Genomic DNA, 27,137 nt, shown 5'->3' with positions numbered 1-27,137 from the left:
AGCTGTAAACAGCATAGTAAAAGGCAGGAAGGATTCCATCTTAAAAATAAGATTGCATTTTAATACCCAGGAAGTTAAGAAGTAGGATTCTTAACTTACTCTTTAGCAAACAGACAATAGCTCAGCCCACCTTGGGGGCTGGGCAGGCAGTCTTGTTTGATATACTCCCAGATCAAGTCTCTGATGCAGTTATCTCAGAGAGAAATCAGAGCAGTAAATTTCTTGTGTTAAGTTAATTTTAAATATTCAGGGACCACTTAACAAGTCTACACCCCTAAGTCCTTTATCATGTTCCCCCAAATCCTCAACTGCCTATAAATTCCCTAGACAACTCACCACCCCAAGCTCTCTTGTCCCCTCCTGGCCTGGGCCAGGAGCTCTATCTTCTCACTTTATCTTTAAATAAAAGTGTCTCCCTGGCTCTCCTACCTTAAGTGTTTGCTAAATTCATTCTTCGACTCCGCAAACAAGAATCCTGGCATCACTATGTTACCATTAGGGTATAAACTCCATGAAGGGCCCAGCTTAGCACAATGCCAGCACATAGTGGGCCCTTGGTGATTATTGGATCAGTGAAGAAGTAAATGGAGATAAGATAGTGCAAGAGAGCTTACAGACTATAAAGATCAGGAGAGAAGTAGAGACTGGAGGTAAGGATCTAGGAGTTATCAGTGTATGTATGTGGGTGCTAAAGCCATGAAAATGGTTAAGGTGGCCCAAATGCTTATGCGCACAGAGGACAGAACAGGGAGAATGGATGTTGGGTGACAGCTAGCATTCATCTTCTCCCCTAAAACTGAGCATTGCTAGGTAAGGCAAAATTTCTAACAAGTGTTTAAATCCAAAGCCCAGCACAGTGCCTGGGAGGTGAACTTTCAAGAAATGTACCATTCAGTTTTATACGCTATACAGAATTATCACAAAGCAAGAATCAGACTTCAGACCTCCATGATCAATCTCAAAGATAATGTTTTCATTGTCTTTTATGAAAATCGAAAATGTCATCCACCACCCTAACCCAATCTTTGCTTTACTAGGGAAGTGTGTTTCTCAACTTCCCATCTGTAAAACATTCCTTCCCATCTGTAAAATGGGTAGAAGGTAGGTAGAAGACAGTCTCCTACATGTTGCCAATTAGCTTAAAGCAGGATGCTGGTGATGCCAAAGTCTTGGCCCCATCATTTATATGGAATTTGACTTGACAGGAGGGATTATAAAGCAGTAGCTGAGACCTAAGGCTTTGACCTCAGGGCTGTGGTCACCTTTCCCTTGTGAGACCGCAGGGGTATTGCTTAACCCTCAGGGTCTCCTTCAAGAAGTGGAAATGCTCTTCATCCTTCACATAGTTGTAAGGATGCAGTGAGATAATGCCTGGAAAGTGCTGAGATTCCTCAGCCTAGCACAATCAAGAACTTGTCAAGCTTTACTTTCTGTAGCGTGCATTAAGCAAACGGCAAGCTCTTTAAAATTTCGTTTTCCAAGTATAAGACGTTTTCATACTACCCCTAAAATGGTCCCACGATCCCGCCGCAGACACAAAGCGCTACTCTCCTTTACGACAGTGTACGACGCCGAGCCTGACAGGAACACCTCGGCCCATGGGGCCCACTCCGCAGGCCAATCGCGCTGCTCCCAAGCAATGACGTAACTGCGTCTGTGCATGCGCAGGGCGGGGAGACCTTGGGGAGGCGGCGGAGCAGTTTAACGGAGGTGAAAGCATCGGCGGAAAAGAAAGTTCAGCTGCAAAATGCAGAGCTGGAGTCGTGTGTACCGCTCCTTGGCCAAGGTGAGGGCCTGTTGGGTCCGGTCGTGCTGAGCCAGAGGCACAGAGCGGTCCGCTGATGGGGTCCGGGACGCTGCCCGAGCGGTGGTGGAAGAGGCCGGCGGCCTGGCCGGGACCACCTGCGCGCGGCCCCGCCTCCGGACCGGCTCGGCCGGGGCCGCGGTTGGGAGGCGGAGGCCCGGCTGGTTGTGTGACGGTCAGACGCCACACACTCCACTGCCAACCCTGGGTCGTGGGGCGCGCAGGTCGCACCAGGTCACTCCACCTTGGGGGGGAAGTGCAAGTTGCCCTTGCCCCTTCTGGTCGGCTCTTCATAAAGTCGGCCTCCTCCTGCATCTGATCCCGGTCTCCGAGTGACCTGACTTTCTGCTCTCGGTCGGGGGATAGAGGTGTCTGGCAACTCCTGCCTCTTGGTTACTTTGTAAAATCAATGTGGTGATTTGAGGGAGGCCAGTAGGTCATTCAGTCGTCAAATCTGCCATGCTTTTGGGCTTGAAGCCGCTAAGGTAGTGATAGGTGATCTCCTAGATAAAAATCTCATATGAAATGTGAACAAGCTCTAATGTAAGACCCAGTGGATTGTGCCTCCTGTGCAACCTGGGGCCACTGCTTGAAAGTACCAGACAGCCCCAACAGGTAGCCCTATAGATTTCTCAAAGGTTCCTTCAGTGTTTGCAGCTTGAAGCTGGTGTCTGGTTGTCTTCCCTCCTAGAGGCTTATATTTTTATTTGCAGCAGGTTGTCCTCAAAACAGCTTTCTCTTTTCGTCTAAGTACCAAGTATGGTCAGATTGTATATATGTAGGATTGTGGCTGTGTACTATATTGATGGAGAGCTTGAAGATAATATAGTGACCACACACCTTTGTTTCAAAGATGAGGAGCCTGTGTTCTCAAAAGTTAGTGTCACATGCTAGAAGTCATACTTTTAATGAGAGGCAGAGCTAGGACTAAAACTCAGGACTGGCACTTAGTTTTCTGCACGTTGGTCTTTCCTGACCTCAGGTGCCAGAATTGCCTTGGAATCAAGAACATTACCAGATTCAGTGTAGGTTTCATCACTGCCTCCCATTTGCCTGTTGTGAAAGAGCTATATGCTTTTGTTTCTTGGGGCCTCGCTGTTCTTAGGAAATAGCAGACATACATATTTAGAGATTATTGTGGAGATTATGATGCATTTTGTAAAACTGTAATAACTCAAATGTGACTACATTATGTGTTTTCCTAAGTTGTCTAATTTTCTGCTTCTAATTGACAGTTCAGGAACATCTCCATAGATTGTACATGGTAGACGTGAGTTGTAAGAGGTAATAATTACAAGTAAAAGGATTGTCATCATGTAGATTATTCAAACACTAAAGTTAGAACTTTTAGAGCTTTAATTAATGACATTAAAATGATTGTTGGTGCTAAAAATTAGCCATGCTTTCTGAAAATTTAATACAACTTACACCATTAGTATTTCTTTATTAGGCTAAATGTGAGGTGGTTTGTTGACTGTGTCATAATAAAAGGATAGTGTGGAAGCTGAGGTTGAAAAGTTTTAAGTAATTGTTACCCAAGAGTAGAAATTAAGATTTAACTTCTGTGTGGCCATGGAAAATATATTAAAATAATCAGTGCTTGATACAGTTGCCCCAAATCATTACGTTTTCATCGACCTTCAGTACTTCTCTGTTTTGAATTCATGTTTTACGTAACAGGAACATTTTCTTTTTTCCAGAGAAGCCCATTCAGTCAACTGTCTCATGGCCTGCAGGGGGTTTCTGCAGTGCCTCTGAGAACTTATGCAGATCAACCAAGTAAGTACCTAGTACAACAGGTTTTCTTCCAATGAGCTGATTTCCTTTGTGTTTAAATCTAAGAGCGAGTGAATATTAGAGTGACTAATAATGGAGTAATCTATCGGAGAATTTATTTGTTCATATATTTATTCACTTAAATGTTTATGGAGCACCCAGTGTGTCCAGGCAGTGAACAGGCAAAGCCCCACTCATGGAACTTACTAGTCTGGTCCTAAAGGACAATATACAAGTAACAGATCAGTATTTTGGGAAGTAATTGAATATTAAAGTAGGTAATTGGGAGGAAAAGAGACTATTTTAGATAGAGTATCAGGGCTTTTCTGAGGAGATGGTGTCTGAACCAGGGCCTGACAGAAGAGAGGGAGTAAGACAGCTTTTTCAGCAGAGGGAAACATCAGAGAGAAGGGTCTGAGGGGAGACTTTGCTTGTGAGGTTTAAGGAATTGCAAGAAGGTAGGTGTGTTAGAGACCCATAGAATGTAAAATCCAAGAGGTGCGTAGGGATCAGGTCATGGAGGTTTTTGTAGGCCAGGCCAAGTAGTTTGGATTTCACTCCAGGTTTGATGGGAAATCATCAAAGAGTTTTTGAGTAGGGGAGCAATTTTATATGTTTACATTTAAAAAGTCTGTCCACTGTGACAGTGTGTTGGTTGTTTAACTGTTTAGAATGGTGAGATGACATTGTTTTGGACATCCTAAATCAAAGTCTTGATGGGCTTATCAAAACACCTTTTAAAAAAGACAAGAAGGATATACCTTGAAAGGATATTGGATATCCTTTGGATATTTTCTTCTTTATAATTTTGAAATTTCTGTAAGGGTATGTATTTTAAGTATATAAAACAGAAAGTTAATAGGCTTGTAGTAAGGTATTCTAGTCTCCCAGTACCAAGGATTGATTATTTGAAATGACCTGTTTTGACATCTTCTGGAATCACCCATGTAATTATAAGTACAGTTGCATGCAATATCTTAAAGCATCATTGTAGAAACTATTAACTGGGGGGAACTGTGACCTCAGTCTCCCTGAATGCTGTGAAATAATTTTGTCCTGTATCCTTAGCTGTTGTCAAACTATTACCATTTTGGATATTTTACTTCTAGAAGAAAGAGTAGTGGGGGGAATTCCAGTATCAGTGTCCCAGCAGTGGGGAATTTATTGTAGCTTTGAACAAGACAAGAAATCCTTTAAGAAATACTAATTTGATGGTGGGGGGAAAAGTTGGACCCATTATGTAGCCTTTGTCCCTTTTTTTTTCCATTTTAGTTTTATTGAGAAACAATTGCATACAGCCTTTGTCACTTGTTAAATGGGAATATATTATTTACTCTATTCAAAACACACAACAGGAGAAATGTTAGATTTTCATTCCAAAGCATGCAGTTAAAGACTTTTCATGACTAATTCTTCACATTTGAAATCATTCAACGAAGATGTGTTCAGTGCTTTCTGTTTGCCAGAAAGTCTCTGAGCAGGAACTTTGATTTTATTGGAATGAGGCTAACTGAGCTCTCATAAATCAGTCTGGGATTGAGATTGAGTAAACCCTTGAGATTGAGTAATTTATAAATCCCTTAGTACCACATAGATACAGTATGTAAAGCCTTTGGATGAAATAACAAACATTTCACGTACATCTGTTCGCCTGAGGTGTTTACTTAATGGCTGTCTTTTCCTCAAGAATGCACACTTCATTAGGGCAAGGACTGTGACTGTTTCACACCTAAAGTGTGATTTCACACCTAAAGTAGCTATTCAGTACATATTTATTGAATAAATGAACCCTGAGACTACATTTGTTTTAGTTAGCTGTTCTATCAGTATGGGGCAGTAAGTACCCAGCAACAGGAGCAATAGCATTAACTGATATGTTGAGGGGGCTTGCTTTGTCTCAGGCACAGTCTTTAATTATCATGTCCGCCTTACAAGAAATGTGCTGCTCCTCATTTTATAAATGGAGGTGCTGAGTCAGCAGAGGTTCCCAGCTAGGAAATGACAGAGCTGGGAAAATTCTGACACTAGAGCCTACGCTCTTTTTCCCCCGTCCGTTATTTGAATTCTTTAATAATTTTCAAATGAATGATGCTTCTGTAATGTGACCTTGAGACAAAATTCCATCTCTTCTGATGTTTTTGGAGAAGTTATAAGCAATAGACATTAGAAGGAAGGGAACAGAGAAATACCTTCCAAAACTGAAGACTTTTACCAGCTTCCTGCAAGGTCTACCAATCAACCTAAATCTTAATCTGATGGCCATATAGAATGTAAGGAAGTATCAAAAACAAATGGCAAAATGTCCAGTTTGAGGACCAGCACTGTACTTCAAAAATGTATCCATTAACAATTTAAAGATTGTAATTAGTGTTCAAATAATCATGGACTAGGTAAAACAATTTAAATATCAGAGTAGCATAGCTAAAAAATACTACTGTAGTTATGTTAATTTTTCCGTCAACAGGGAAATCCAGTGTATATTCTGTATAATTTTTTTTATTGCTTTTTTATTGAAGTATAGTTGATACACAGTCTTACACTGGTTTCAAGTATATAACACAGTGATTCACCAGTTACCCATATTATTAAATCCTCACCCCCACCAGTATAGTTACTATCTGTCAATACAGGAAGATGTTACAGAACCATTGGCTATATTCCCTTGCTCTGCTGCCATCCCTGTGACCAGCTTATATTATGATTGAGAATTTTTGTGCCCCTGTATCTGCCTCCCCCCCCCATCCACTCACCCCAACCGTCCTCCATGGTAACTAACCAGTCACTGCTCAGTGTCTATGAATCTACTGCTCTTTTGATCATTTTGTTTCTATATTCCACAAATAAGTGAAATTGTCTTTCTCTACCTGGCTTATTTCACTTAGCATAATACCCTCTAGCTCCGTCCCATGTTGTCACAAATGTATAGAGCCTACATTCTTAATCAGTGTTCTTAATATGTGGTCTGCGCCCTTAGATGAGTATTTGTTGACCAACTTGAAGATTGAAGAGTTCAAAACTTACTATGATACAGTCCCTGTTATAAAATCTGGAGATATGTTTGAATATCCATATGACCCAAGTTCATCAGATCTGAAAAGAATTGTATGTTATTGTTCATATGGCTTTCCATTTCGTGATAGGAATGGACCCATAGCATTTAATCAGTTACATTTGCTACATTCAGTTATTCATTTCACTCTGTTCTTTTATTTATTCACTCATAATTTCAACAAATATGAAATATCTACTATGTGCTACTTATTCGTCTAGTTGCTGGGATACATCAATAAACAAGACAGACAAGACATCTTTTATAGAGTTTATAGTCCATATGGGAAGACAAACACCAAGCAGATAATTACAACAGTGACTAGGACTCCACAGGCTAAGCATTGGCAGCTCTGAAGTTTACATATGAATTGGAAGTAGTCACAAAATTCTTTCCTAAGGAAATGATGTATCTGAAAAGGGTTGGGGTAGGAGTGGGTATGGGGAGGTGTGCCAGGTACAAGGAACATGTGGAAATATTTTGATGAAAGAAGGAGTATAGTACATTTGAGGAACTAGAAAAGGGCCAGTGTGGCTGAAATGTGTTGGAGATTGAGAATTGACTTCTCCAGATTATAAAAGACTCTAACTCTTTATTTTAAGGGCAGTTGAACGTCACTGAAATGTTTTAAGCAGGGGCATGATATGAGCAGATGTGTTTTTAAAAATCATCTGGTTGCAGATTGGTGTTCTTACTGTGGTGTTCTTTCTTAGACTGTAGGAACCTGGGCTGTGTCATTATAGGTAGCCCAAGAATTTAGAGTAGTGTCTATTTGTGAACTGCATGCTGTCAGCATTTATTTCCAGGTAGATGGAACAGAATATACATAAGTAGACCAGCATAATTCTATAGTTGTAAGCTAAAAGTAATTCATTGTTGTTGAAGCTTAAACTGAATGGTATTGGATAAGCAGAATGTGGTCAGAAAATAACTGGAAAAATAGTGAAGAGATTTGGATGCTGTATTTAGGATTGTGGACTTTATCCAGCAAGAGACAGGGAAACCAATAACAAGCAAGAGAATAGGGTCCAAATTGGATTTTAGCAGGGGGTAACACTGGGGTAGCAGTGTGTAGGGTGTTGTGGGGGAAGGTGGGAATGAGATTGTAGGCTATAAAACTAAAGTTGGGACGTGGATCTGAGAAGTGAGGAAGTAATTTGTTGAGTACCTAGTATGCTCCTGGCATCCTTCCAGGGTCTGGACACATTATCTCTTATCTAACATCCCTGGAATGTAGGTATTACTGTCACTGTTACCCTTATATTACATCAGAGCCAGGGAGATTAAATAATTTGTCCAGGAGTTTAGGAGGCTATAGAGCTCATATTTGAACTCCAGTTTGTTTTTACTTCAAATCCTTTCTTCTTTTACTTTATTTCTCCTTCCTATGGACTAGGAGGTTGTAGGGTTATGATCAGAAAGGGAAGTAAAATTCAAGATTTTAGAGGCTGAGCACTTTGGGTAATGACAGGTATTGGGTGAGATTATAGAAGGTCACTGGAATAGACTGGAGATTAAGGCCATTAACCCCCTCCCCACCATTTACAAATAAACCTTACCAAGTAGCTCTTAATTAGTGAATTTGGTAATTAATGATTACTGCCTTATGATACCTATTTTCCTATTCTTTTTTTCATCTTAAAAATAATCTGCATTTTGATATATACCTATTTCCTCTATAATATAAGATTATTGAAGGAATGTCTCATAGGGTCATCATTCATAGACAAATTTCATTCTGATAATGAGGGAGCTTCTTGTGTTTGGTTGGGGTTCCCGATTGCCCTGGAGGTTATGGGGTCATCTCAGTGTTTTGGAAGGTATTAGCACATACGTTATAGGAACATAGGTGTCAGAATCTGAAGAGCCTGATTTGAATGTTGGCTCAATGACTTAATAGTTATGAAGCCTTATGCAAGTTCCTCTGTTACTCTCAGCCTTATTTTCTCCCTGTTAAATGGAGGTATTAAATATATCATAGAGATGTAATGAAACTTAAATAAAACAATATGACTCATTTAGTTCACTGTCTGGCACATAGTAAATACTGAGATGGTAGATTTTATTGCAGACTGACTTCTTCATATACATCCTGCAGTTTTTTGGTGACTATAATTGATTTGTATGTAACCTGACACCACTATTTCACTGGTGGCCCTGATAATGTGGTGTCCTTATTTTCCTTATAATGATAGAGTAAGTAACAGTAATAGAGTAACTGGTAGAGCACTTTTTCCTGCTTTTTCTCTTTCTGTTCATTTTATGGCATCAGCTACCAAGTTTGTTGTAGTAAGTTACTTCTCATTGTACCCATTAAAATTTCTTTTTAATTTTATTAAGGTATTATTGATACACAATCTTATGAAGATTTCACATGAGCAAAATTGTGGTTATTAACATTCACCCATATGGTTAAGTCCTCCCTCACACACCCCGTTGCAGTCACTGTCCATCAGTGTAGTAAGAAGCTATGGAGTCACTACTTGTCTTTTCCATGCTATACTGCCTTCCCCGTGACATCCCCCCTGCCACCCCTCCCATACATTGTGTGTGCTAATCATAATACCCCTCAAACCCCTTCTCTCTCCCTTCCCACCCGTCCTCCCCATCCCTTTCCCTTTGGTAATTGCTACTCTGTTCTTGGAGTCTGTGAGTCTGCTGCTGTTTTATTCTTCAATATTGCTTTGTTGTTATTCTCCACAGATGAGTGAAATCATTTGATACTTGTCTTTCTCTGCCTGGCTTATTTCACTGAACATAATACCCTCTAGCTCCATCTACATTGTTGTAAATGGTAGGATTTGTTTCCTTCTTATGGCTGAATAATATTCCATTGTGTATATCTACCACACTTCTTTATCCATTCATCTACTAATGGACACTTAGGTTGCTTCCATTTCTTGGCTATTGTAAATAGTGCAGCGATAAACATAGGGGTGCATCTGTCTTTTTGAATCTGTGATCTTGTTTTCTTTGGGTAAATTCTTATGAGTGGAATTCTTGGGTCAAATGGTATTTCTATTTTTACTTTTTTGAGGAGCGTCCATATTGCTTTCCACAATGGTTGAACTAATTTACATTTCCTGCAACAGTGTAGGTGGGTTTCTCTTTCTCCGCATCCTCGCCAGCATTTGTTATTCCTTGTCTTTTGGATGTTGGCCATCCTAACTGGTGTGAGATGATATCTCATTGTGGTTTTAATTTGCATTTCTCTGATGATTAGCGATGTGGGGCATCTTTTCATGTGCCTGTTGACCATTGGAATTTCTTCTTTGGAGAAGTGTCTGTTCATATCCTCCACCCATTTTTTAATAGGGTTATTTGCTCTTTGGGTGTTGAGGCGTGTGGGTGCTTTATATATTTTGGATGTTAACCCCTCGTCGGATATGTCGTTTACAAATATATTCTCCCATACTGTAGGATGCCTTTTTGTTCTACTGATGGTGTCCATTGCTGTACAGAAGCTTTTTAGCTTGATGTAGTCCCATTTGTTCATTTTTGCTTTTGTTTCCCTTGCCTAAGGAGATGTGGTCAGAAAAAGGTTGCTCATGTTTCTATTCAGGATATCTTTGCCTATATTTTCTTCAAAGAGCTTTTGGTTTCATGACTTAAATTCAGGTCTTTGATCCATTTTGAGTTTACTTTTGTGTATGGGTTTAGACAGCAATACAGTTTCAGTCTCATATCTAGCTTACCAGTTTTGCCAACAGCAGTTGTTGAAGAGGCTGTTGTTTCCCCATTGTATGTCCATGGCTCCTTTATTGTATATTAATTGACCATATATGCTTGGGTTTGTATCTGGACTCTCTATTCTGTTCCATTGGTCTGTGGGTCTGTTCTTGTGCCAGTACCAAATTGTCTTGATTACTGTGGCTTTGTAGTAGAGCTTGAAGTAGGGGAGCGTAGTACCCCCAGCTTTATTCTTCTTTCTCAGGATTGCACTGGCTATTCTGGGTCTTGTGGTTTCATATGAATTTTAGAACTATTTGTTCTAGTTTGTTGAAGAATGCTGTTGGTATTTTTAGAGGGAGTGCATTGAATCTGTAGATTGCTCTAGGCAGGATGGCCATTTGACAATATTAATTCTTCCTATCCATGAGCATGTATTTCCATTTATTGGTGTCTTCTTTAATTTCTCTCATGAGTGTCTTGTAGTTTTCAGGGTATAGTTCTTTCACCTCCTTGGTTAGATTTATTCCTAGGTAATTTATTCTTTTTGATGCAATTGTGAATGGAATTGTTTTCCTGATTTCTCTTTCTGCTAGTTCATCGTTAGTGTATAGGAATGCAACAGATTTCTGTGTATTAATTTTTTATCCTGCAACTTTGCTGAATTCAGATATTAGATCTAGTAGTTTTGGAGTGGATTCTTTAGGGTTTGTTATGTATAATATCATGTCATCTGCAAACAGGGACAGTTTGACCTCGTCTTTGTTAATCTGGATGCCTTTTATTTCTTTGTGTTATATGATTGCCATGGCTAGGACCTCCAGAACTATGTTAAATAAAAGTGGGTAGAGTGGGCATCCTTGAAGAAGAGAGCTAAAAAAAAAAAGAACCTTTAGATCCTTGCTCCTTTACCCTTTTCCGTGAGGTCTGCTCTTTTCCCCAGATGCATGCAGTCTGTCACAGTCATCTTTCCGGTTGCTCTTACAGGGTTCATTGTATTTGCTGTATTTTCGTATTATATGTAGTTTTGGGAGGAAGTTTCTGTCTCACTTCTCATGCCACCATCTTTAATCTTCTCACTACCAGAGTATTTTTTTTTATTATTTTTTAATTTTTTAAATCATTTTATTATCATTAATCTACAATTGCATGAAGAACATTATGGTTACTAGACTCCCCCCTTCACCAAGTCCCCCCCTACAAACCCTATTTCAGTCACTGTCCATCAGCATTGTAAGATGCTGTAGACTCACTACTTGTCTTCTCTGTGTTGCACATCCCTCCCTATGACCACCCCCCACATTATACATGCTAATTGTAAGGCCCCCTTTCTTCTTCCCTGCCCTTCTCCCTCCCTTCCCACCCCTCCTGCCCAGTCCCTTTCCCTTTGGCAACCATTAGTCCATTCTTGGGTTCTGTGATTCTGCTGCTGTTTTGTTCCTTCAGTTTTTCTTTGTTCTTATACTCCAAATATGAGTGAAATCATTTGGTACTTGTCTTTCTCCACCTGGCTTATTTCACTGAGAATAATACCCTCTAGCTCCATCCATGTTTTTGCAAATTGTAGGATTTGTTTCCTTTTTATGGCTGAATAATATTCCATTGTGTATATGTACCACATCTTCTTTATCCATTCATCTATTGATGGGCACTTAGGTTGCTTCCATTTCTTGGCTATTGTAAATAGTGCTGCGATAAACACAGGGGTGCATCTGTCTTTTTCAAACTGGGCTGCTGCATTCTTAGGGTAAATTCCTAGAAGTGGGATTCCTGGGTCAAATGGTATTTCTATTTTGAGCTTTTTGAGGAACCTCCATACTGTTTTCCACAATGGTTGAACTAATTTGCATTCCCACCAGCAGTGTAGGAGGGTTCCCCTTTCCCTGCAACCTCACCAACATTTGTTGTTGTTTGTCTTTTGGATGGTGGTGTTCCTTACTGGTGTGAGGTGATATCTCATTGTGGTTTTAATTTGCATTTCTCTGATGACAAGCGATGTGGGGCATCTTTTCATGTGTCTGTTGGCCATCTGAATTTCTTCTTTGGAGAACTGTCTGTTCAGCTCCTCTGCCCATTTTTTAGTTGTATTATTTGCTTTTTGTTTGTTGAGGTGCGTGAGCTCTTTATATATTTTGGATGTCAACCCTTTATCGGATCTGTCATTTATGAATATATTCTCCCATATTGTAGGGTACCTTTTTGTTTTATCGATGGTGTCCTTTGCTGTACAGAAGCTTTTCAGCTTGATATAGTCCCACTTGTTCATTTTTGCTTTTTTTCCCTTGTCCAGGGAGATAATGTTCATGAAGAAATCACTCATGCTTATGTCCCTGAGATTTTTGCCTGTTTTTTTCTAAGAGTTTTATGGTTTCATGACTTATATTCAGGTCTTTGATCCATTTCGAATTTACTTTTGTGTGTGGGGTTAGACAGTGATCCAGTTTCATTCTCTTACATGTAGCTGTCCAGTTTTGCCAGCACCATCTGTTGAAGAGACTGTCATTTCCCCATTGTATGTCCATGGCTCCTTTATCATATATTAATTGGCCATATATGTTTGGGTTAATGTTTGGAGTCTGTATTCTGTTCCATTGGTCTGTGGCTCTGTTCTTGTGGCAGTACCAAATTGTTTTGATTACTGTGGCTTTGTAGTAGAGCTTGAAGTCGGGGAGTGAGATCCCCCCACTTTATTCGTCCTTCTCAGGATTGCTTTGGCTGTTCGGGGTCTTTGGTGGGTCCATATGAATTTTTGAACGATTTGTTCCAGTTTGTTGAAGAACATTGTTGGTAATTTGATAGGGATTGCATCGAATCTGTATATTGCTTTGGGCAGGATGGCCATTTTGACGATCTTAATTCTTCCTAGCCAGGAGCATGGGATGAGTTTCCATTTGGTAGTGTCCTCTTTAATTTCTCTTAAGAGTGTCTTGTAGTTTTCAGGGTATAGGTCTTTCACTTCCTTGGTTAGGTTTATTCCTAGGTATTTTATTCTTTTTGATGCTATTGTGAATGGAATTCTTTTCCTGATTTCTCTTTCTATTAGTTCATTGTTGGTGTATAGGAAAGCTACAGATTTCTGTGTGTTAATTTTGTATCCTGCAACTTTGCTGAATTCCGATATTAGTTCTAGTAGCTTTGCAGTGGAGTCTTTAGGGTTTTTTATGTACAATATCATGTCATCTGCAAATAGTGACAGTTGAACTTCTTCTTTACCGATCTGGATTCCTTGTATTTCTTTGTTTTGTCTGATTGCCATGGCTAGGACCTCCAGTATCACATTGAATAACAGTGGGGAGAGTGGGCATCCCTGTCTTGTTCCCGATCTCAGAGGAAAAGCTTTCAGCCCCTTGCTGTTCATTATGGTGTTAGCTGTGGATTTATCATATATGGCCTTTATTATGTTGAGGTACTTGCCCTCTATTCCCATTTTGTTGAGAGTTTTTATCATGAATGGATGTTGAATTTTATCAAATGCTTTTTCAGCATCTATGGAGATGATCGTGTGGTTTTTGTCCTTCTTTTTCTTGATGTGGTGGATGATGTTGATGGATTTTCGAATGTTGTACCATCCTTGCATCCCTGGGATGAATCCCACTTGGTCATGGTGTATGATCCTTTTGATGTATTTTTGAATTCGGTTTGCTAATATTTTGTTGAGTATTTTTGCATCTATGTTCATCAGGGATATTGGTCTGTAGTTTTCTTTTTTTGTGGGGTCTTTGGCTGGTTTTGGTATTAGGGTGATGTTGGCTTAGTAGAATGAGTTTGAGAGTGTTCCCTCCTCTTCTATTTTTTGGAAAACTTTAAGGAGAATGGGTATTATGTCTTCTCTGTATGTCTGATAAAATTCCAAGGTAAATCCATCTGACCCAGGGGTTTTGTTCTTGAGTAGTTTTTTGATTACCGCTTCAATTTTGTTGCTGGTAATTGGTCTGTTTAGATTTTCTGTTTCTTTCTGGGTCAGTCTTGGAAGGTTGTATTTTTCTAGGAAGTTGTCCATTTCTCCTAGGTTTTCCAGCTTGTTAGCATATAGGTTTTCATAGTAGTCTCTAATAATTCTTTGTATTTCTGTTGGGTCCGTTGTGACGTTTTCTTTCTCGTTTCTGATTCTGTTGATGTGTGTTGACTCTCTTTTTCTCGTAATAAGTCTGGCTAGAGGCTTATCTATTTTGTTTATTTTCTCAAAGAACCAGCTCTTGGTTTCATTGATTTTTTTCTATTGTTTTAGTCTTCTCAATTTTGTTTATTTCTTCTCTGATCTTTATTATGTCCCTCCTTCTGCTAACTTCAGACCTCATTTGTTCTTCTTTTTCCAATTTTGATAATTGTGACGTTAGATTATTCACTTGGGTTTGTTCTTCCTTCTTTAAATATGCCTGGATTGCTATATGCTTTCCTCTTAAGACTGCTTTTGCTGCATCCCACAGAAGTTGGGGCTTTGTGTTGATGTTGTCATTTATTTCCATATATTGCTGGATCTCCATTTTAATTTGGTCGTTGATCCATTGACTATTTAGGAGCGTGTTGTTAAGCCTCCATGTGTTTGTGAGCCTTTTTGCTTTCTTTATACAATTTATTTCTAGTTTTATGCCTTTGTGGTCTGAAAAGTTGGTTGGTAGAATTTCAATCTTTTGGAATTTACTGGGGCTCTTTTTATGGCCTAGTATGTGGTCTATTCTGGAGAATGTTCCATGTGCACTTGAGAAGAATGTGTATCCTGTTGTTTTTGGGTGTAGAGTTCTATAGATGTCTATTAGGTCCATCTGTACTAGTGTGTTGTTCAGTGCCTCTGTGTCCTTACTTATTTTCTGTCTGGTGGATCTGTCCTTTGGAGTGAATGGTGTGTTGAAGTCTCCTAAAATGAATGCATTGCATTCTATTTTCTCCTTTAGTTCTGTTAATATTTGTTTCACATATGCTGGTGCTCCTGTGTTGGGTGCATATATATTTATAATGGTTATATCCTCTTGTTGGACTGAGCCCTTTATCGTCATGTAATGTCCTTCTTTATCTCTTGTTACTTTCTTTGTTTTGAAGTCTATTTTGTCTGATACTAGTACTGCAACACCTGCTTTTTTCTCCCTATTCTTTGCATGAAATGTCTTTTTACATCTCTTTACTTTTAGTCTGTGCATGTCTTCGGGTTTGAGATGAGTCTCTTGTAAGCAGCATATAGATGGGTCTTGTTTTTTTTATCCATTCAGTGACCCTTTGTTTTTTGATTAGTGCATTCAGTCCATTTACATTTAGGGTGATTATCGATAGGTATTTACTTATTGCCATTTCAGGCTTTAGATTTGTGGTTACCAAAGTTTCCAGGTTACTTTCCTTACTATCTAAGAGTCTAACTTAACTTACTTAGTATGCTGTTACAAACACAGTCTAAAGATTCTTTTCTATTTCTCTTCCTTTTTCTTCCTCCTTCATTCTTTATATATTATGTATCAAATTCTGTACTTTTTGTCTATCCCTTGATTGACTTTGGGGATAGTTAATTTAATTTTGCATTTGCCTCGCAGTCAGCTGCTTCACCCTCCCTACCATGATTTTACTACCTCTGGTGACAGCTATCCAACCCTAGGAACACTTCCATCTATAGCAGTCCCTCCAAAATAGACTGCAGAGATGGTTTGTGGGAGGTAAACTCTCTCAGCTTTTGCTTATCTGGAAATTGTTTAATATACCCTTCAAATTTAAATGATAATCTCGCTGGATAAAGTAATCTTGGTTCCAGGCCCTTCTGCTTCATGGCATTAAATACATCATGCCACTCCCTTCTGGCCTGTAAGGTTTCTGCTGAGAAGTCTGTTGATAGCCTGATGGGCTTTCCTTTGTATGTGACCTTATTTCTGTCTCTGGCTGCTTCAGTCTGTCCTTATCCTTGATCTTTCCCATTTCAATTACTATGTGTCTTGGTGTTGTCTTCCTTGGGTCCCTTGTGTTGGGAGATCTGTGGATCTCCATGGCCTGAGAGACTATCTCCTTCCCCAGATTGGGGAAGTTTTCAGCAACTGCCTCCTCAAAGACACTTTCTATCCCTTTCTCTCTCTCTTCTACTTCTGGTATCCCTATAATGCGACTATTGTTCCGCTTGGATTGGTCACACAGTTCTCTCAATATTCTTTCATTCTTAGAGATCCTTTTATCTCTTTGTGCCTCAGCTTCTTTGTATTCCTCTTTTCTAGTTTCTATTTCATTTATTATCTCCTCCACTGTATCCAACCTGCTTCTAATACCGTCCATTGTGCTCTTCAACGATTGGATCTCTGACCTGAATTCATTCCTGAGTTCTTGAATGTCTTTCTGTACCTCCCTTAGAATGTTGATGATTTTTATTTTGAATTCCCTTTCAGCAAGAGTCACGAGGTCCATATCATTTAAATCTTTCTCGGGAGTTGTATTAATAATTTTACTCTGGACAAGGTTCCTTTGGCGTTTCATATTTGTGTATGGCGCCCTCTAGTGTCCAGAAGCTCTGTTATGGAGCTGCTCAGCCCCTGAAGCAATGTCGGGGATCACGGGAGCGGTTCTGGTTCCTGGGGGGAGGAAACAGCTGTTCCCCGTCTCCCAGCTGCTGTGCCTGTCTCCACTGTCTGAGCCAGTGGACTGGTCACGCAGGTATAAGTTTTTGTCCCAGAGCAGCCGGGTGTGGATCCCTGCTTTCCGCAAGCGGCCGGAATCCCAGTCTCCCCAGGAATTCTGCCTGTATTAACTTTCCAACCTTGTAGTCATGCAACTCTCATGAATGCACCATGAAATGTACGTTTGTGCTCCCAGTGCAGATCTCCGGAGCTAGGTATTCAGCAGTCCCAGGAATTCCACTCCCTCCCTGCTCCGTTTCTCTTCCTCCCTCCGTTGAGCTGGGGTGAGGGAGGGGCTACGTTACCCCGTTCGGTGAGGTCTGCTCTTTTCTCCAGGTGTGTGCAGTCTGGTGCCATCCTCTTTCCTGTTGCTCTCTCAGGATTAGTTTCGCCAACTGTATTTTCTAATTGTATCCAGTTTTAGGAGGAAGCCTCTCTGTCTCTCCTCTCACGCTACCATCTTTTTTTTCCAGAGTATTTTTTTAAAGTATCAACCTGATAGCTTTCCCCTAATATTTTACTGCCATTGCACAGTGCTATCCAGCTCTCTTTTGCCATTTTTGATAACTTAGTCATCTTTCTTATGCTATCAGTTTGTATATCCTTTTCAGTTTTTCTTTTTTTTCTTAAAGGCCTATGCTAATTTTGTAGAATTTTCCATCAAGTATTCCTAAAATTGATATGTTTCATTTAACTTCTTTTCTATATCCTGATTTTTAAAACTATATATGGGAACCAAACAAATTATTCTGGACAAAGGAGAAGGTGAGTCAAAATCAAGTGTTGTAACCTTTGACTTGCATGCAGCTTTGGTACAGGTGAGAGCTAACCAGTTTTCCCATTTTATTATGAAAACACACAAACACCTAGAAAAGTTGTAAGAATTTTATAGTAAACCCCTAAATTCTTCCATTAATATTTTACTGTACTTAACATTATCACATATCCATCCATTTATGTATCCATCAATCCAGCTTATTTTTTGGATATATTTAAAAGCAAATTGTAGACATAGGTATACTTCCTCTAAATACAGGCTTAATGTTGAAGGTTTGTCCCAGATCACACCCTCTTATGTTCTCAGCTGACAAATCTTTGGGTATAAAGACTTTTTTCCGCTTCAGTTTTGTGCTTCCTAGCACTTTAGGGGTATTCTGATGGAGTGTCCATCTAGTACCTTTAGTGAGAGGGGACGTATATTGAGTTTTTGGTGTTTTCCTAGTTATGAAAAGCTTAAGATCACATAGTAACTTGGGAAATAAAACCTGAGTCTTGGCTTTTCTGTGTCTAAATTCATTCAGTAAACCTTTAAATTTCAGCCAGCAAAGGTGTTAAAAATTCAGCAAAGGAACCCTATTTGTCGCTTGTATTTACATTGCTGTGAAATTAAACATTAGAACCCAAATTAAGGGATATTGTTTAGGTGACCATTTGGTTCAAGATATGAAAATAGCAGTACATTTTATTGTATACTTAAGTCCAAACTTGATCAGCGAACCAAGCAGTGTGGATGAAAAGCACAGATGATCAGTAAAAATTGAAGCAGTGCTTTTTCATGTATTGGGTAACTGATTATCATATGATATAACTAAGGAAAATCAGTACTTTGATTTGATTGGGAAGGATTCTTAGATTTTGTGGATAATTGGGTTGGATAACTTCTTAGTTATCTTCCAACACAGAGGTAGGAAGAGTCTGTTTAGGCCAGCAAAGGAGTTTTGAGTGGTGCTAGCACTCTCATCCCCAGGGGGATGTGTTTTGTTGGCGGTGGGGGGAACAAACTTGCCATCTTTGGAGGTCAGAATATAGCTACCGTATGGCAAATACTTATGTATGTTTCAAGTACTATGCTAAACTCTTTATATACATTATTTTTCTTCATTACAACCCTGTGAGGTAGGTTTTTTTTTTTGGTCTTTTTTTGTAACTGAGAAAACTGAAGGTGAAGCAGGTTAAATTATGTACCTAAGATCAAAGTTGGCAATTATAAAGCTTGATTGCTGTACTTGGGGATTTTAGTTTTTGGATAGTTGAAATTCAGGAATAGAAGAGTATTGAGTAACAGACCTTTGAAAGTAGACGAAAAGCTTAATTATGTCTCTTCTTGTTTGCTAGATGACATTGGGCAAGTTAATTAACTTCTCAATTGTTTCTATCCTTCATAGGAAGTTCTGAGAAAGTGTTAGAAACTGCTAAATGCTAGAGTAATTGGGGTTGTAAGAACAGTTGGAGGGGAAGGAGAAGGGAGACTGTCTCTTACCTCTCAAAAGTCATTTGCTGCTTTATTGAAGCTGGATTGAGGAGAATGGGAATAATTGGACTTAACTTTTTGCATGTATGTTATAATTATTCCTAAGACTGTTGATTTTCAGTTTTTTGTCTTTATATGATAAAATGTCCAGAATAGCTCCTTGCATGTTCTGGTTATTTTCTTATCTTAGACTATACAAAATTTACCAGTATTCAAATTAAGTTCAAAACATATTTGCCATGTTATTAGGGGAGCTGATTTTTTTTCCCCTTGATATGTCAGAAGTTAAGTACTTGAAAAGGGTGTAATCATTGTTAAGTTTATTAACAGTGCTAAGGCATTATATATGATTATCTTATTTAATCCTAACAGCATTCATTTAAGGAAGTCTTACTGTTCCTGTATGACAGAAAAATTTAAGTCACTTGGTCACACAACTAGTAAGTTGCAGGTTCCAAAACTCAGGCCCCCTCCTTCACACATATGTGTCTTCCAGTGTCACTAAATGCCTGTCCATTATCATCAGATAAAATGGTATGCAGTTTAGTTAGGTCAATGGATATAGAACTTGGTTGTATTTCTGTATGCCATATGAACAAATAGAATGTGAAATTTAAAAATATGTGCTGTTTTCACATCAAAGACCATCAAGTACCTAGGAATAAAATAGTACTCTGTAGAAAATGCTGGCTTTTTGTACTTTTTTGGAGGTTTAAAATAATGGACTTTTTGTTTTTTAATATACTGGTTTTGGTCAGTATTAAGCAATTTACTGTTTTTATATCAATTTGCTTCTGTTATAGTTGATGCTGATGTAACAGTGATCGGTTCTGGTCCTGGAGGATATGTTGCTGCTATTAAAGCTGCCCAGTTAGGCTTCAAGGTGAGGCTCAGACTCAGACTAAGGTGTTGGCTCATTTTTATTTGGGAAGAGTTGATTGTATTCATGAAATAACTTTGCAGGTAAGCAATACTGGTAATAATTTCTTAGTTCTATAAATTGTACTTAAGCCTGAAACTAGTAAAGAGAGGGTTTATTCAGTTGTAGTATCCTCATGAAATGGAAAGTTGCAGTCTAATATTTTTCCCCTCCCTCAATGCTTTTTGTTTTGGCTTCCGATCACACTTTGGAAGATACAGTAATTGAATTAAAAGCATGTGTTTGGTAGTGTTAAACAAAAATGTATTTCAGAATAATTCACTTTTGGGTTAGCCTGAGTTTTGTAGAATTAAGACAGATATATTTTGAATTTTAGTGAACCAAAACCTTGCAGGTTATGTGCACTTAAATAATGTTTTCTTTGGTTGTAGACAGTCTGCATTGAGAAAAATGGAACACTGGGTGGAACATGCTTGAATGTTGGCTGTATTCCTTCCAAGGTGAGCATACCTTTGTACAGTGCAAAGATATTTTCATTAGCCACCAGCTAGAAGGATGTGTTGAGACTAGAATATTAGACTAATTCAGTTATTAAAAAATAATCCATTGATGATTTTTAAAAAAAGTTTTTCCTGGGTAAAATTTAAGAGTGCCCTCACCAAGCTGTCACTTTTCTGAAATTGTGTCCTTATCTCAGAACACCTAGCCTTGCCATTCGAAAAGACTCTGAAGTTCCATATTTTCCTCTCTAGCTTTCCTTTACCAGTGAAACAGATAATAGGTAGTAAATTCTTTATGTATGTAAACATGGTTGCATTTTCACCTGCCACCCTAAAGCATGTACTTATTCCTTTGCTTTTAAAGAAAGTAAAGATGTTTAAGATGTTTTTTATTCTCATTTGTTGAACATTTTTTTACCTTATAGTAATTACATAAGAACCAAAACTGAATTGGTGCAGTCCAATGTGCTATTCCATGTAGAGAATGTCATTTTGTGTTTTTTGATTGTATGTAATCTGTTCATGAACATTTGATCATTTTGTCTTTTTATTTCCTTTAGGCTTTATTAAATAACTCTCATTATTACCATATGGCCCATGGAAAAGATTTTGCATCTAGAGGAATTGAAAGTAAGTATACCTTTCATATTTAGTGGTATTACCAGCCATACTTGACTCTTCTTGCTAAAGCCTTATGTGTGTTTAATGAGTGTGTAATACATATTTAATTAGGGAGGAGTAAGAAAAAGATCTTAAAAATGCAGAAGGATTAACCTAAGAAAGAATGCTGAAATCCAGATTGTGTTACGTCGTGTGTGTGTGTGTGTGTGTGTGTGTGTGGTGTGTGTGTGTGTGTGTGTGTGTGTGTGTGGTTTTCATTCCCCAGAAACCTGGAGATGGTGGGGTGGGGAGGGGTGCTCAGTCAGTTCCTGGGTGCTGTGGGCAGAGAATGATGAGAGAAGGAAAGTCTGCCTAAGTTACAAGTGGTGGAAAGGCAAAGGAGAGAGAGGGATGCAGCATGGTGGATAAAAAGGACATTTCATAACATATAATTTGGTATGTTCTGTCTCCTGCCATTCTTTTTGGGCTGTTTTCATTTCCACCTTTCTCTCTAGTTATTATTGTTGACAGATGTATCTAGAAGGGTAATCTGTTCTAGATAGGGCCTAAACATACCACGGGTGAGGATGTTAATTTTCCTACATTTCTTTCTGTGTAGCAGTAGGTTTCTGAAAGAGTGGGCTGTAGTGTAGGCAGTCTGGTGGTTATAGAGGTCATGTATGTGTATCACACTAAAAAAATACATATATATGTGTTTATGTATATGTATACACATATACTAAAGCAAATGCCATAGTAAACTAGATGAAAAATATAATAAAAACCCACTTTACTTACCCAGTAGAGAAAGAAGAGACAGGGTTAAGCAAGAGACCTGCATGGTAGGCAATGCTTAATGTTCTAGCTCTGTTTCCTTAGGTAAATCAGATCTCTCAGCGTCTGTTTCCTCATCTCTAAGATACATGTTGGTTTATCTTATATTGCTTCAGAGTTCTCCTGAGTTAAATGAGCAATTAAAATTTAGTTGATTAACTCTTTTATATTCAGCTTCTGTATTTGAAGTTTTTTGATGAGTATTTTAATTAGTTTTTGCTGTATGAAATTTAGCATTTCCTTTTATTTAAAATTTTAGATTATGTTTTACTTTGCCATTTCCACTTAAATCTCTTCCAGTCATATGATCATAAGGTGTTTGGAAAATATGTTGTCACCATGGAAGATAATATTTTATTTTGGACTTCAGTTTTCCCAAAAGTGGACTTTTTACAGTGTTTCATAGGTTCTGTTGTTGTGATAGGATATTGTTGGCCTTTTGCCAGCTACAATTACCAGTTAGGAAATTAAAAATTTTTAGAATTGCTTTTTATACAGTTCTATAAACATTAGGCTGAAATTTTCCTGACACTGATTAGTAAAAAATGCCGTATATTGCTTCAAGAATTTAGCTAAGGACTAAATAAGATTTATGTAACAAATTACAGTGTCTGAAGTTCGCTTGAATTTAGAGAAGATGATGGAGCAGAAGACTACAGCAGTAAAAGCTTTAACAGGTGGAATCGCCCATTTATTCAAACAGAATAAGGTTAGTGTGTTTAATGTTCAGATTTTTATTTTATTTTATGTACACATTAAACATTGCTTTATGCTGATAGAGTAGTGCTGTTGGGGAGTATTATTTAATTTATAGTATGCTATTGTGACATAGATTTCCCTGACACATAACACATTTTTTGTTGCTCCATATGTAGCATTACTAAGTAAGGAAGCATTTTGTATTGGATAAATTATTTAATAGAGTAGTTTTTTCCTATTAATCATGTTTGCTTATTTTAAAAAATCATTTTAAACTGAATTTATAAACATTATTTTATAAAGGTTGTTCATGTGAACGGATATGGAAAGATAACTGGCAAAAATCAGGTCACTGCTACGAAAGCTGATGGGAGCACTCAGGTTATTGATACAAAGAACACTCTGATTGCTACAGGCTCAGAAGTTACTCCTTTTCCTGGAATCACGGTATTTACGCTTTTTACTATTGTCACAACCTTCCTTCAGCAATACATTTTATAAACGACTTTGAGATCACAGTTGATAAATCAGTGGGTTTTTCCAAATAATTTTGACTGTATCTTGGTTTTTTAAATTGTAGATTGATGAAGATACAATAGTGTCATCTACAGGTGCTTTATCTTTAAAAAAAGTTCCAGAAAATATGGTTGTCATTGGTGCAGGAGTAATAGGTGTAGAATTGGTAAGTGATGTCTTTTTGTTGTGGTTGAAGTACAGTTGATAACACAATATTGTATTGTTTCAAGTATAAGACACAGTGGCTCAGCAATTACACATATTATTAATTCCTCACCCCAGTGAGTCTAGCTACTGTCTGTCAACATAGGAAGATGTTACAGAACCACTGACTATATTCTCCTTGCTGTACTGCCATCCCTGTGACCAGCTTATACTATGATATTTTTGTGCTTCTTTATCCCCCTTACTCACCTCATGTCCCCATCCCAGTAAGTGACCTCTCTTCTCTTACTACCTCCATAGAGTTGGAGGGAATTTGACTTGCATGGTTCCCTATTTGATTCTTTGTATTACATTGTGGGCAGATCGACATTGAGTTTTGCTTAAACACTTCTAGTAATGGAGAATTTTCAAGACAACCTCATTATATAATCCTTAGATGTTAAAACATCCACCTTTATTTTGAAATAATCTTTGTTCCCTAAAACTGGACTAATTAAAAAAAGATCTTATAGTCCTTGAGATAATTTAAATTTGACAGACCTTCAGGCCCTTCAGAAGACAGCTCTCATTCTCAGCAAATTACATTTCAGATAAAGAGCATGACTTACGTGATCTGGCTCTTACCTTCCTTTCCAGTCTTATCCTGATCCCTCTTAAATTTGAGAAATGTCAAACTACTTGCACTTTTCTGACTGAGTTGTGCTTAAAAACTCAACAGGTCATTCTGTTGCATACCTTCTGCTTCCCTTGTTCTCCCTTCTTGTCCATCTGGCAACTTTACTATATTTCCAGTGACCTCTTCCCTCCATTTTACGGTATCTTTTTCCAGGGCCCCTGTACCTTGTAATCACTCAGAATTAATTGCTCTGCCTTGAAAATCACAAATTCAAGACATTTTATTCTCTAACCATACCCTCCTTTCCTCTCTTACTCAGTTATTGCTAGTATCCAGGCTCTTTATCAGATTTTCTAGTTCATAGATACTTTTTTGCTATCTGTCCTTTCCTGTTTCGATTGCTTTCCCTTTTTTCTCCTAATTGTTTATTCAAATTCACCCATTTCACCCACCCACCCACACTTGCCCCATCTCCATGCTAACCATGAGACATTTCTCAGTGTCTGAGTTTCTGTTTTGTTTTGTTTTTTAATTCCACACATGCGTGAAACCATATGGTATTTGTCTTTCTCTGCCTAGCTTGTTTTACTTACTGTAATACTCTCCAGGTCCATCCCTGTTGTTGGAAATGGTAGGATTTCTTGCTTTTTTATGGCTGAATAATACTCCATTTTACCATATCTTTATCCACTCATCTTTTATTTTTTATGTGTTCATCTTTCACTTTTTTATTTTTTATTTTCTTATTGAAATATCATTGATATGCAATATTGTATTGGTTTCAAGTATACAACACAGTGGTTCAACAGTTACCCATCTTATTAAATCCTCACCCCCACTAGTACACTTACTGTCTGTCAACATAGGGAGGTATTACAGAATCTCTGGCTATATTCTCCATGCTGTACTACTATCTTCATGACCAGCTTATATTATGATTGAAAATTTTTGTGCCCCTTTATCCATCTTACCCACCCACCCAAACCCCTCCCCCATGGTAGCCACCAGTCATTTTTCAGTGTCTGTGAATCTACTCTCTTTTGTTCATTTTGTTGTTTTTATAGTCCGCAAGTAAGTGAAATCATGCAGTGTTTGTCTTTCTCTGCCTGGCTTATTTTACTTAGCATAGTACCCTCTAGGATGGACTATCCATGTTGTTGCAAATGGCAGGATTTCTTTTTTTTTATGGCTGAATAACCATTGTGTATATATACTATATCTTCTTTATCCATTCATCTACTGATGGGCACTTTGTTAGCTTCAGTATCTTGGCTATTGTAAATAATGAGGTGATAAACAAAGGGGTGCATATGTCTTTTTGAATCAGGGATTTTGTTTTCTTTGGGTAAAGTCCTAGAAGTGGGATTACTGGATTGTAAGGTATTTCTATTTTTAGTTTTTTGAGGAATGTCCATATTGCTTTCTGCAGTGGCTGCACCAATTTACATTCTTGCCAACAGTGTAGGAAGGTTCCCGTTTCTCCACATCCTCACCCACACATACTATTTCATGTCTTTTGAATTCTAACTGGTATGAGGTGATATCTCATTGTGGTTTTGATTTGCATTTCCCTGATGATTAGTGATGTGGAGCATCTTTTCATGTGCCTGTTGGCTAACTGTATTTCTTCTATGGAAAAATGTCTGTTCAGGTCCTCTGCCTGTTTTTTAATTGGGTTATTTGTTATAATGATGTTGAGTTATATGAGTTCTTTATATATTTTGGATGTTAACCCCTTATTGGATACATCATTGGATACTTTAAGAAGGATGGGAATTAACTCTTTAAATGTTTGGCAGGATTCAGCTGTGAAGCCCTCTGGTCCTGGACTTTTGCTTTCTGGGAGTTTTTTATTACCAATTCAATTTTGTTACTTGTAAGGGGTCTGTTCAGACTTCGTGTTTCTTCTCAGATCAATCTTGGAAGGGTGTATTTTTCTATTTCTTCTAGGTTTTTCAGTTTTATCGGCATATGATTTTTCATAGAATTCTCTAAAAATTATTCGTGTTTCTGCAGTGTCCATTATGATTGTTACTTTTCATTTCTGATTTTATTTGTGTACTTTCTCTTTTTCTCTTGATAAGTCTGGCTCGGGAGTCTGTTTATTTTGCTTACTTTCTCAAAGAACCAGCTCTTGGTTTCATTGCTTTTTTTCCTGTTATTCTTCTTTCTCTTAGTTATTTCTGCTCTGATCTTTATACCCCTCTTTCTACTAACTTTGGGTTTCCTTTGTTTTTCTTTTTCTAGTTTCTTTAATTGTGAATTTAGACGGTTTAGTTGTACTTGTTCTTGTTTCTTGAGGTAGACCCAAATTGCTATGCCCTTCCCTGTTAGAACCACTTTTGTGGCATCCCACAAATTTTGGACTGTTGCAGTTCTATTTTCATTTGTCTCCATATATTGCTTGATTTCTGCTTTGATTTATTCATTGATCCATTGATTATTTAGAAACATGTTGTTTAGCCTCCATATGTTTGTAGGCTTTTTTGTTTGTGTAATTTGCTTCTAGTTTCATACCACTGTGTCTGAGAAGTTGATTGGTACAATTTCAGTCTTTTTTAATTTTTTGAGGCTCTTCTTGTTGCCTTGTATGTGATATATTCTGGAGAATATTCCATATACACTTGAGAAAAAATGTGTATCCTGCTGCTTTTAAATGGGATGTTCTGTATATATCCATTAAGTCCATATGATCTAATGCGTTATTCAGTGCCTCTTTTTCCTTACTTATTTTCTGTTTGGTTGATGTATTGATGTGAGTGTTATGTTAAGGTGTCCTAAAATGAATGAGTTAAAGTCTATTTCCCCCTTTAATTCTTAGTATTTGTTTTACATATTTAGGTGCCTTCTGTGTTGGGTGCATAGATATTTATAATTGTTATATCCCCTTGTTGCTTCTTGGACTGATCCCTTTATCATTATGTAATTTCCTTCTTTGTCTCATTACTTTCTTTGTTTTGAGGTCTGTTTTGTCTGATATTAGTACTGCTATTCCTGCTTTTTTCCTCCCCATTATTTTCATGAAATATCTTTTTCCATCCTTTTACTTTCAGTCTGTGTATGTCTTTAGTTCTGAAATGAGTCTCTTGTAGGCAACATATAAATGGGTCTTGTTTCTTTATCCATTCTGTCACTCTCTATCTTTTGATTGGTGCATTCAATACATTTACATTTAGGGTAATTATTGATGGGTATGT

The 27,137-nt window shown here is 38.0% G+C and overlaps 1 protein-coding gene across 1 annotated transcript in view; it reads left to right on the top strand.

Annotated features, from left to right (window-relative positions):
- The first annotated feature begins 1,648 nt into the window (after positions 1-1,648).
- The window catches only part of DLD (dihydrolipoamide dehydrogenase), a 44,605-nt gene continuing 19,116 nt past the window's right edge, over positions 1,649-27,137 (top strand). Inside the window, exons 1-8 of the mRNA XM_036918965.2 lie at positions 1,649-1,786; positions 3,505-3,583; positions 19,934-20,013; positions 20,442-20,510; positions 21,071-21,140; positions 22,553-22,653; positions 22,947-23,090; positions 23,224-23,325. Coding sequence (XP_036774860.1) covers positions 1,748-1,786; positions 3,505-3,583; positions 19,934-20,013; positions 20,442-20,510; positions 21,071-21,140; positions 22,553-22,653; positions 22,947-23,090; positions 23,224-23,325 — 684 coding nt within the window. The 5' untranslated portion in view covers positions 1,649-1,747. The remainder of the gene's footprint in view (positions 1,787-3,504; positions 3,584-19,933; positions 20,014-20,441; positions 20,511-21,070; positions 21,141-22,552; positions 22,654-22,946; positions 23,091-23,223; positions 23,326-27,137) is intronic.

The sequence above is a fragment of the Manis pentadactyla genome, chromosome 7 (genome assembly GCF_030020395.1).
Source record: "Manis pentadactyla isolate mManPen7 chromosome 7, mManPen7.hap1, whole genome shotgun sequence".
Classification (NCBI taxonomy): domain Eukaryota; kingdom Metazoa; phylum Chordata; class Mammalia; order Pholidota; family Manidae; genus Manis; species Manis pentadactyla.
This window is presented reverse-complemented; position numbering and strand designations above follow the sequence as displayed.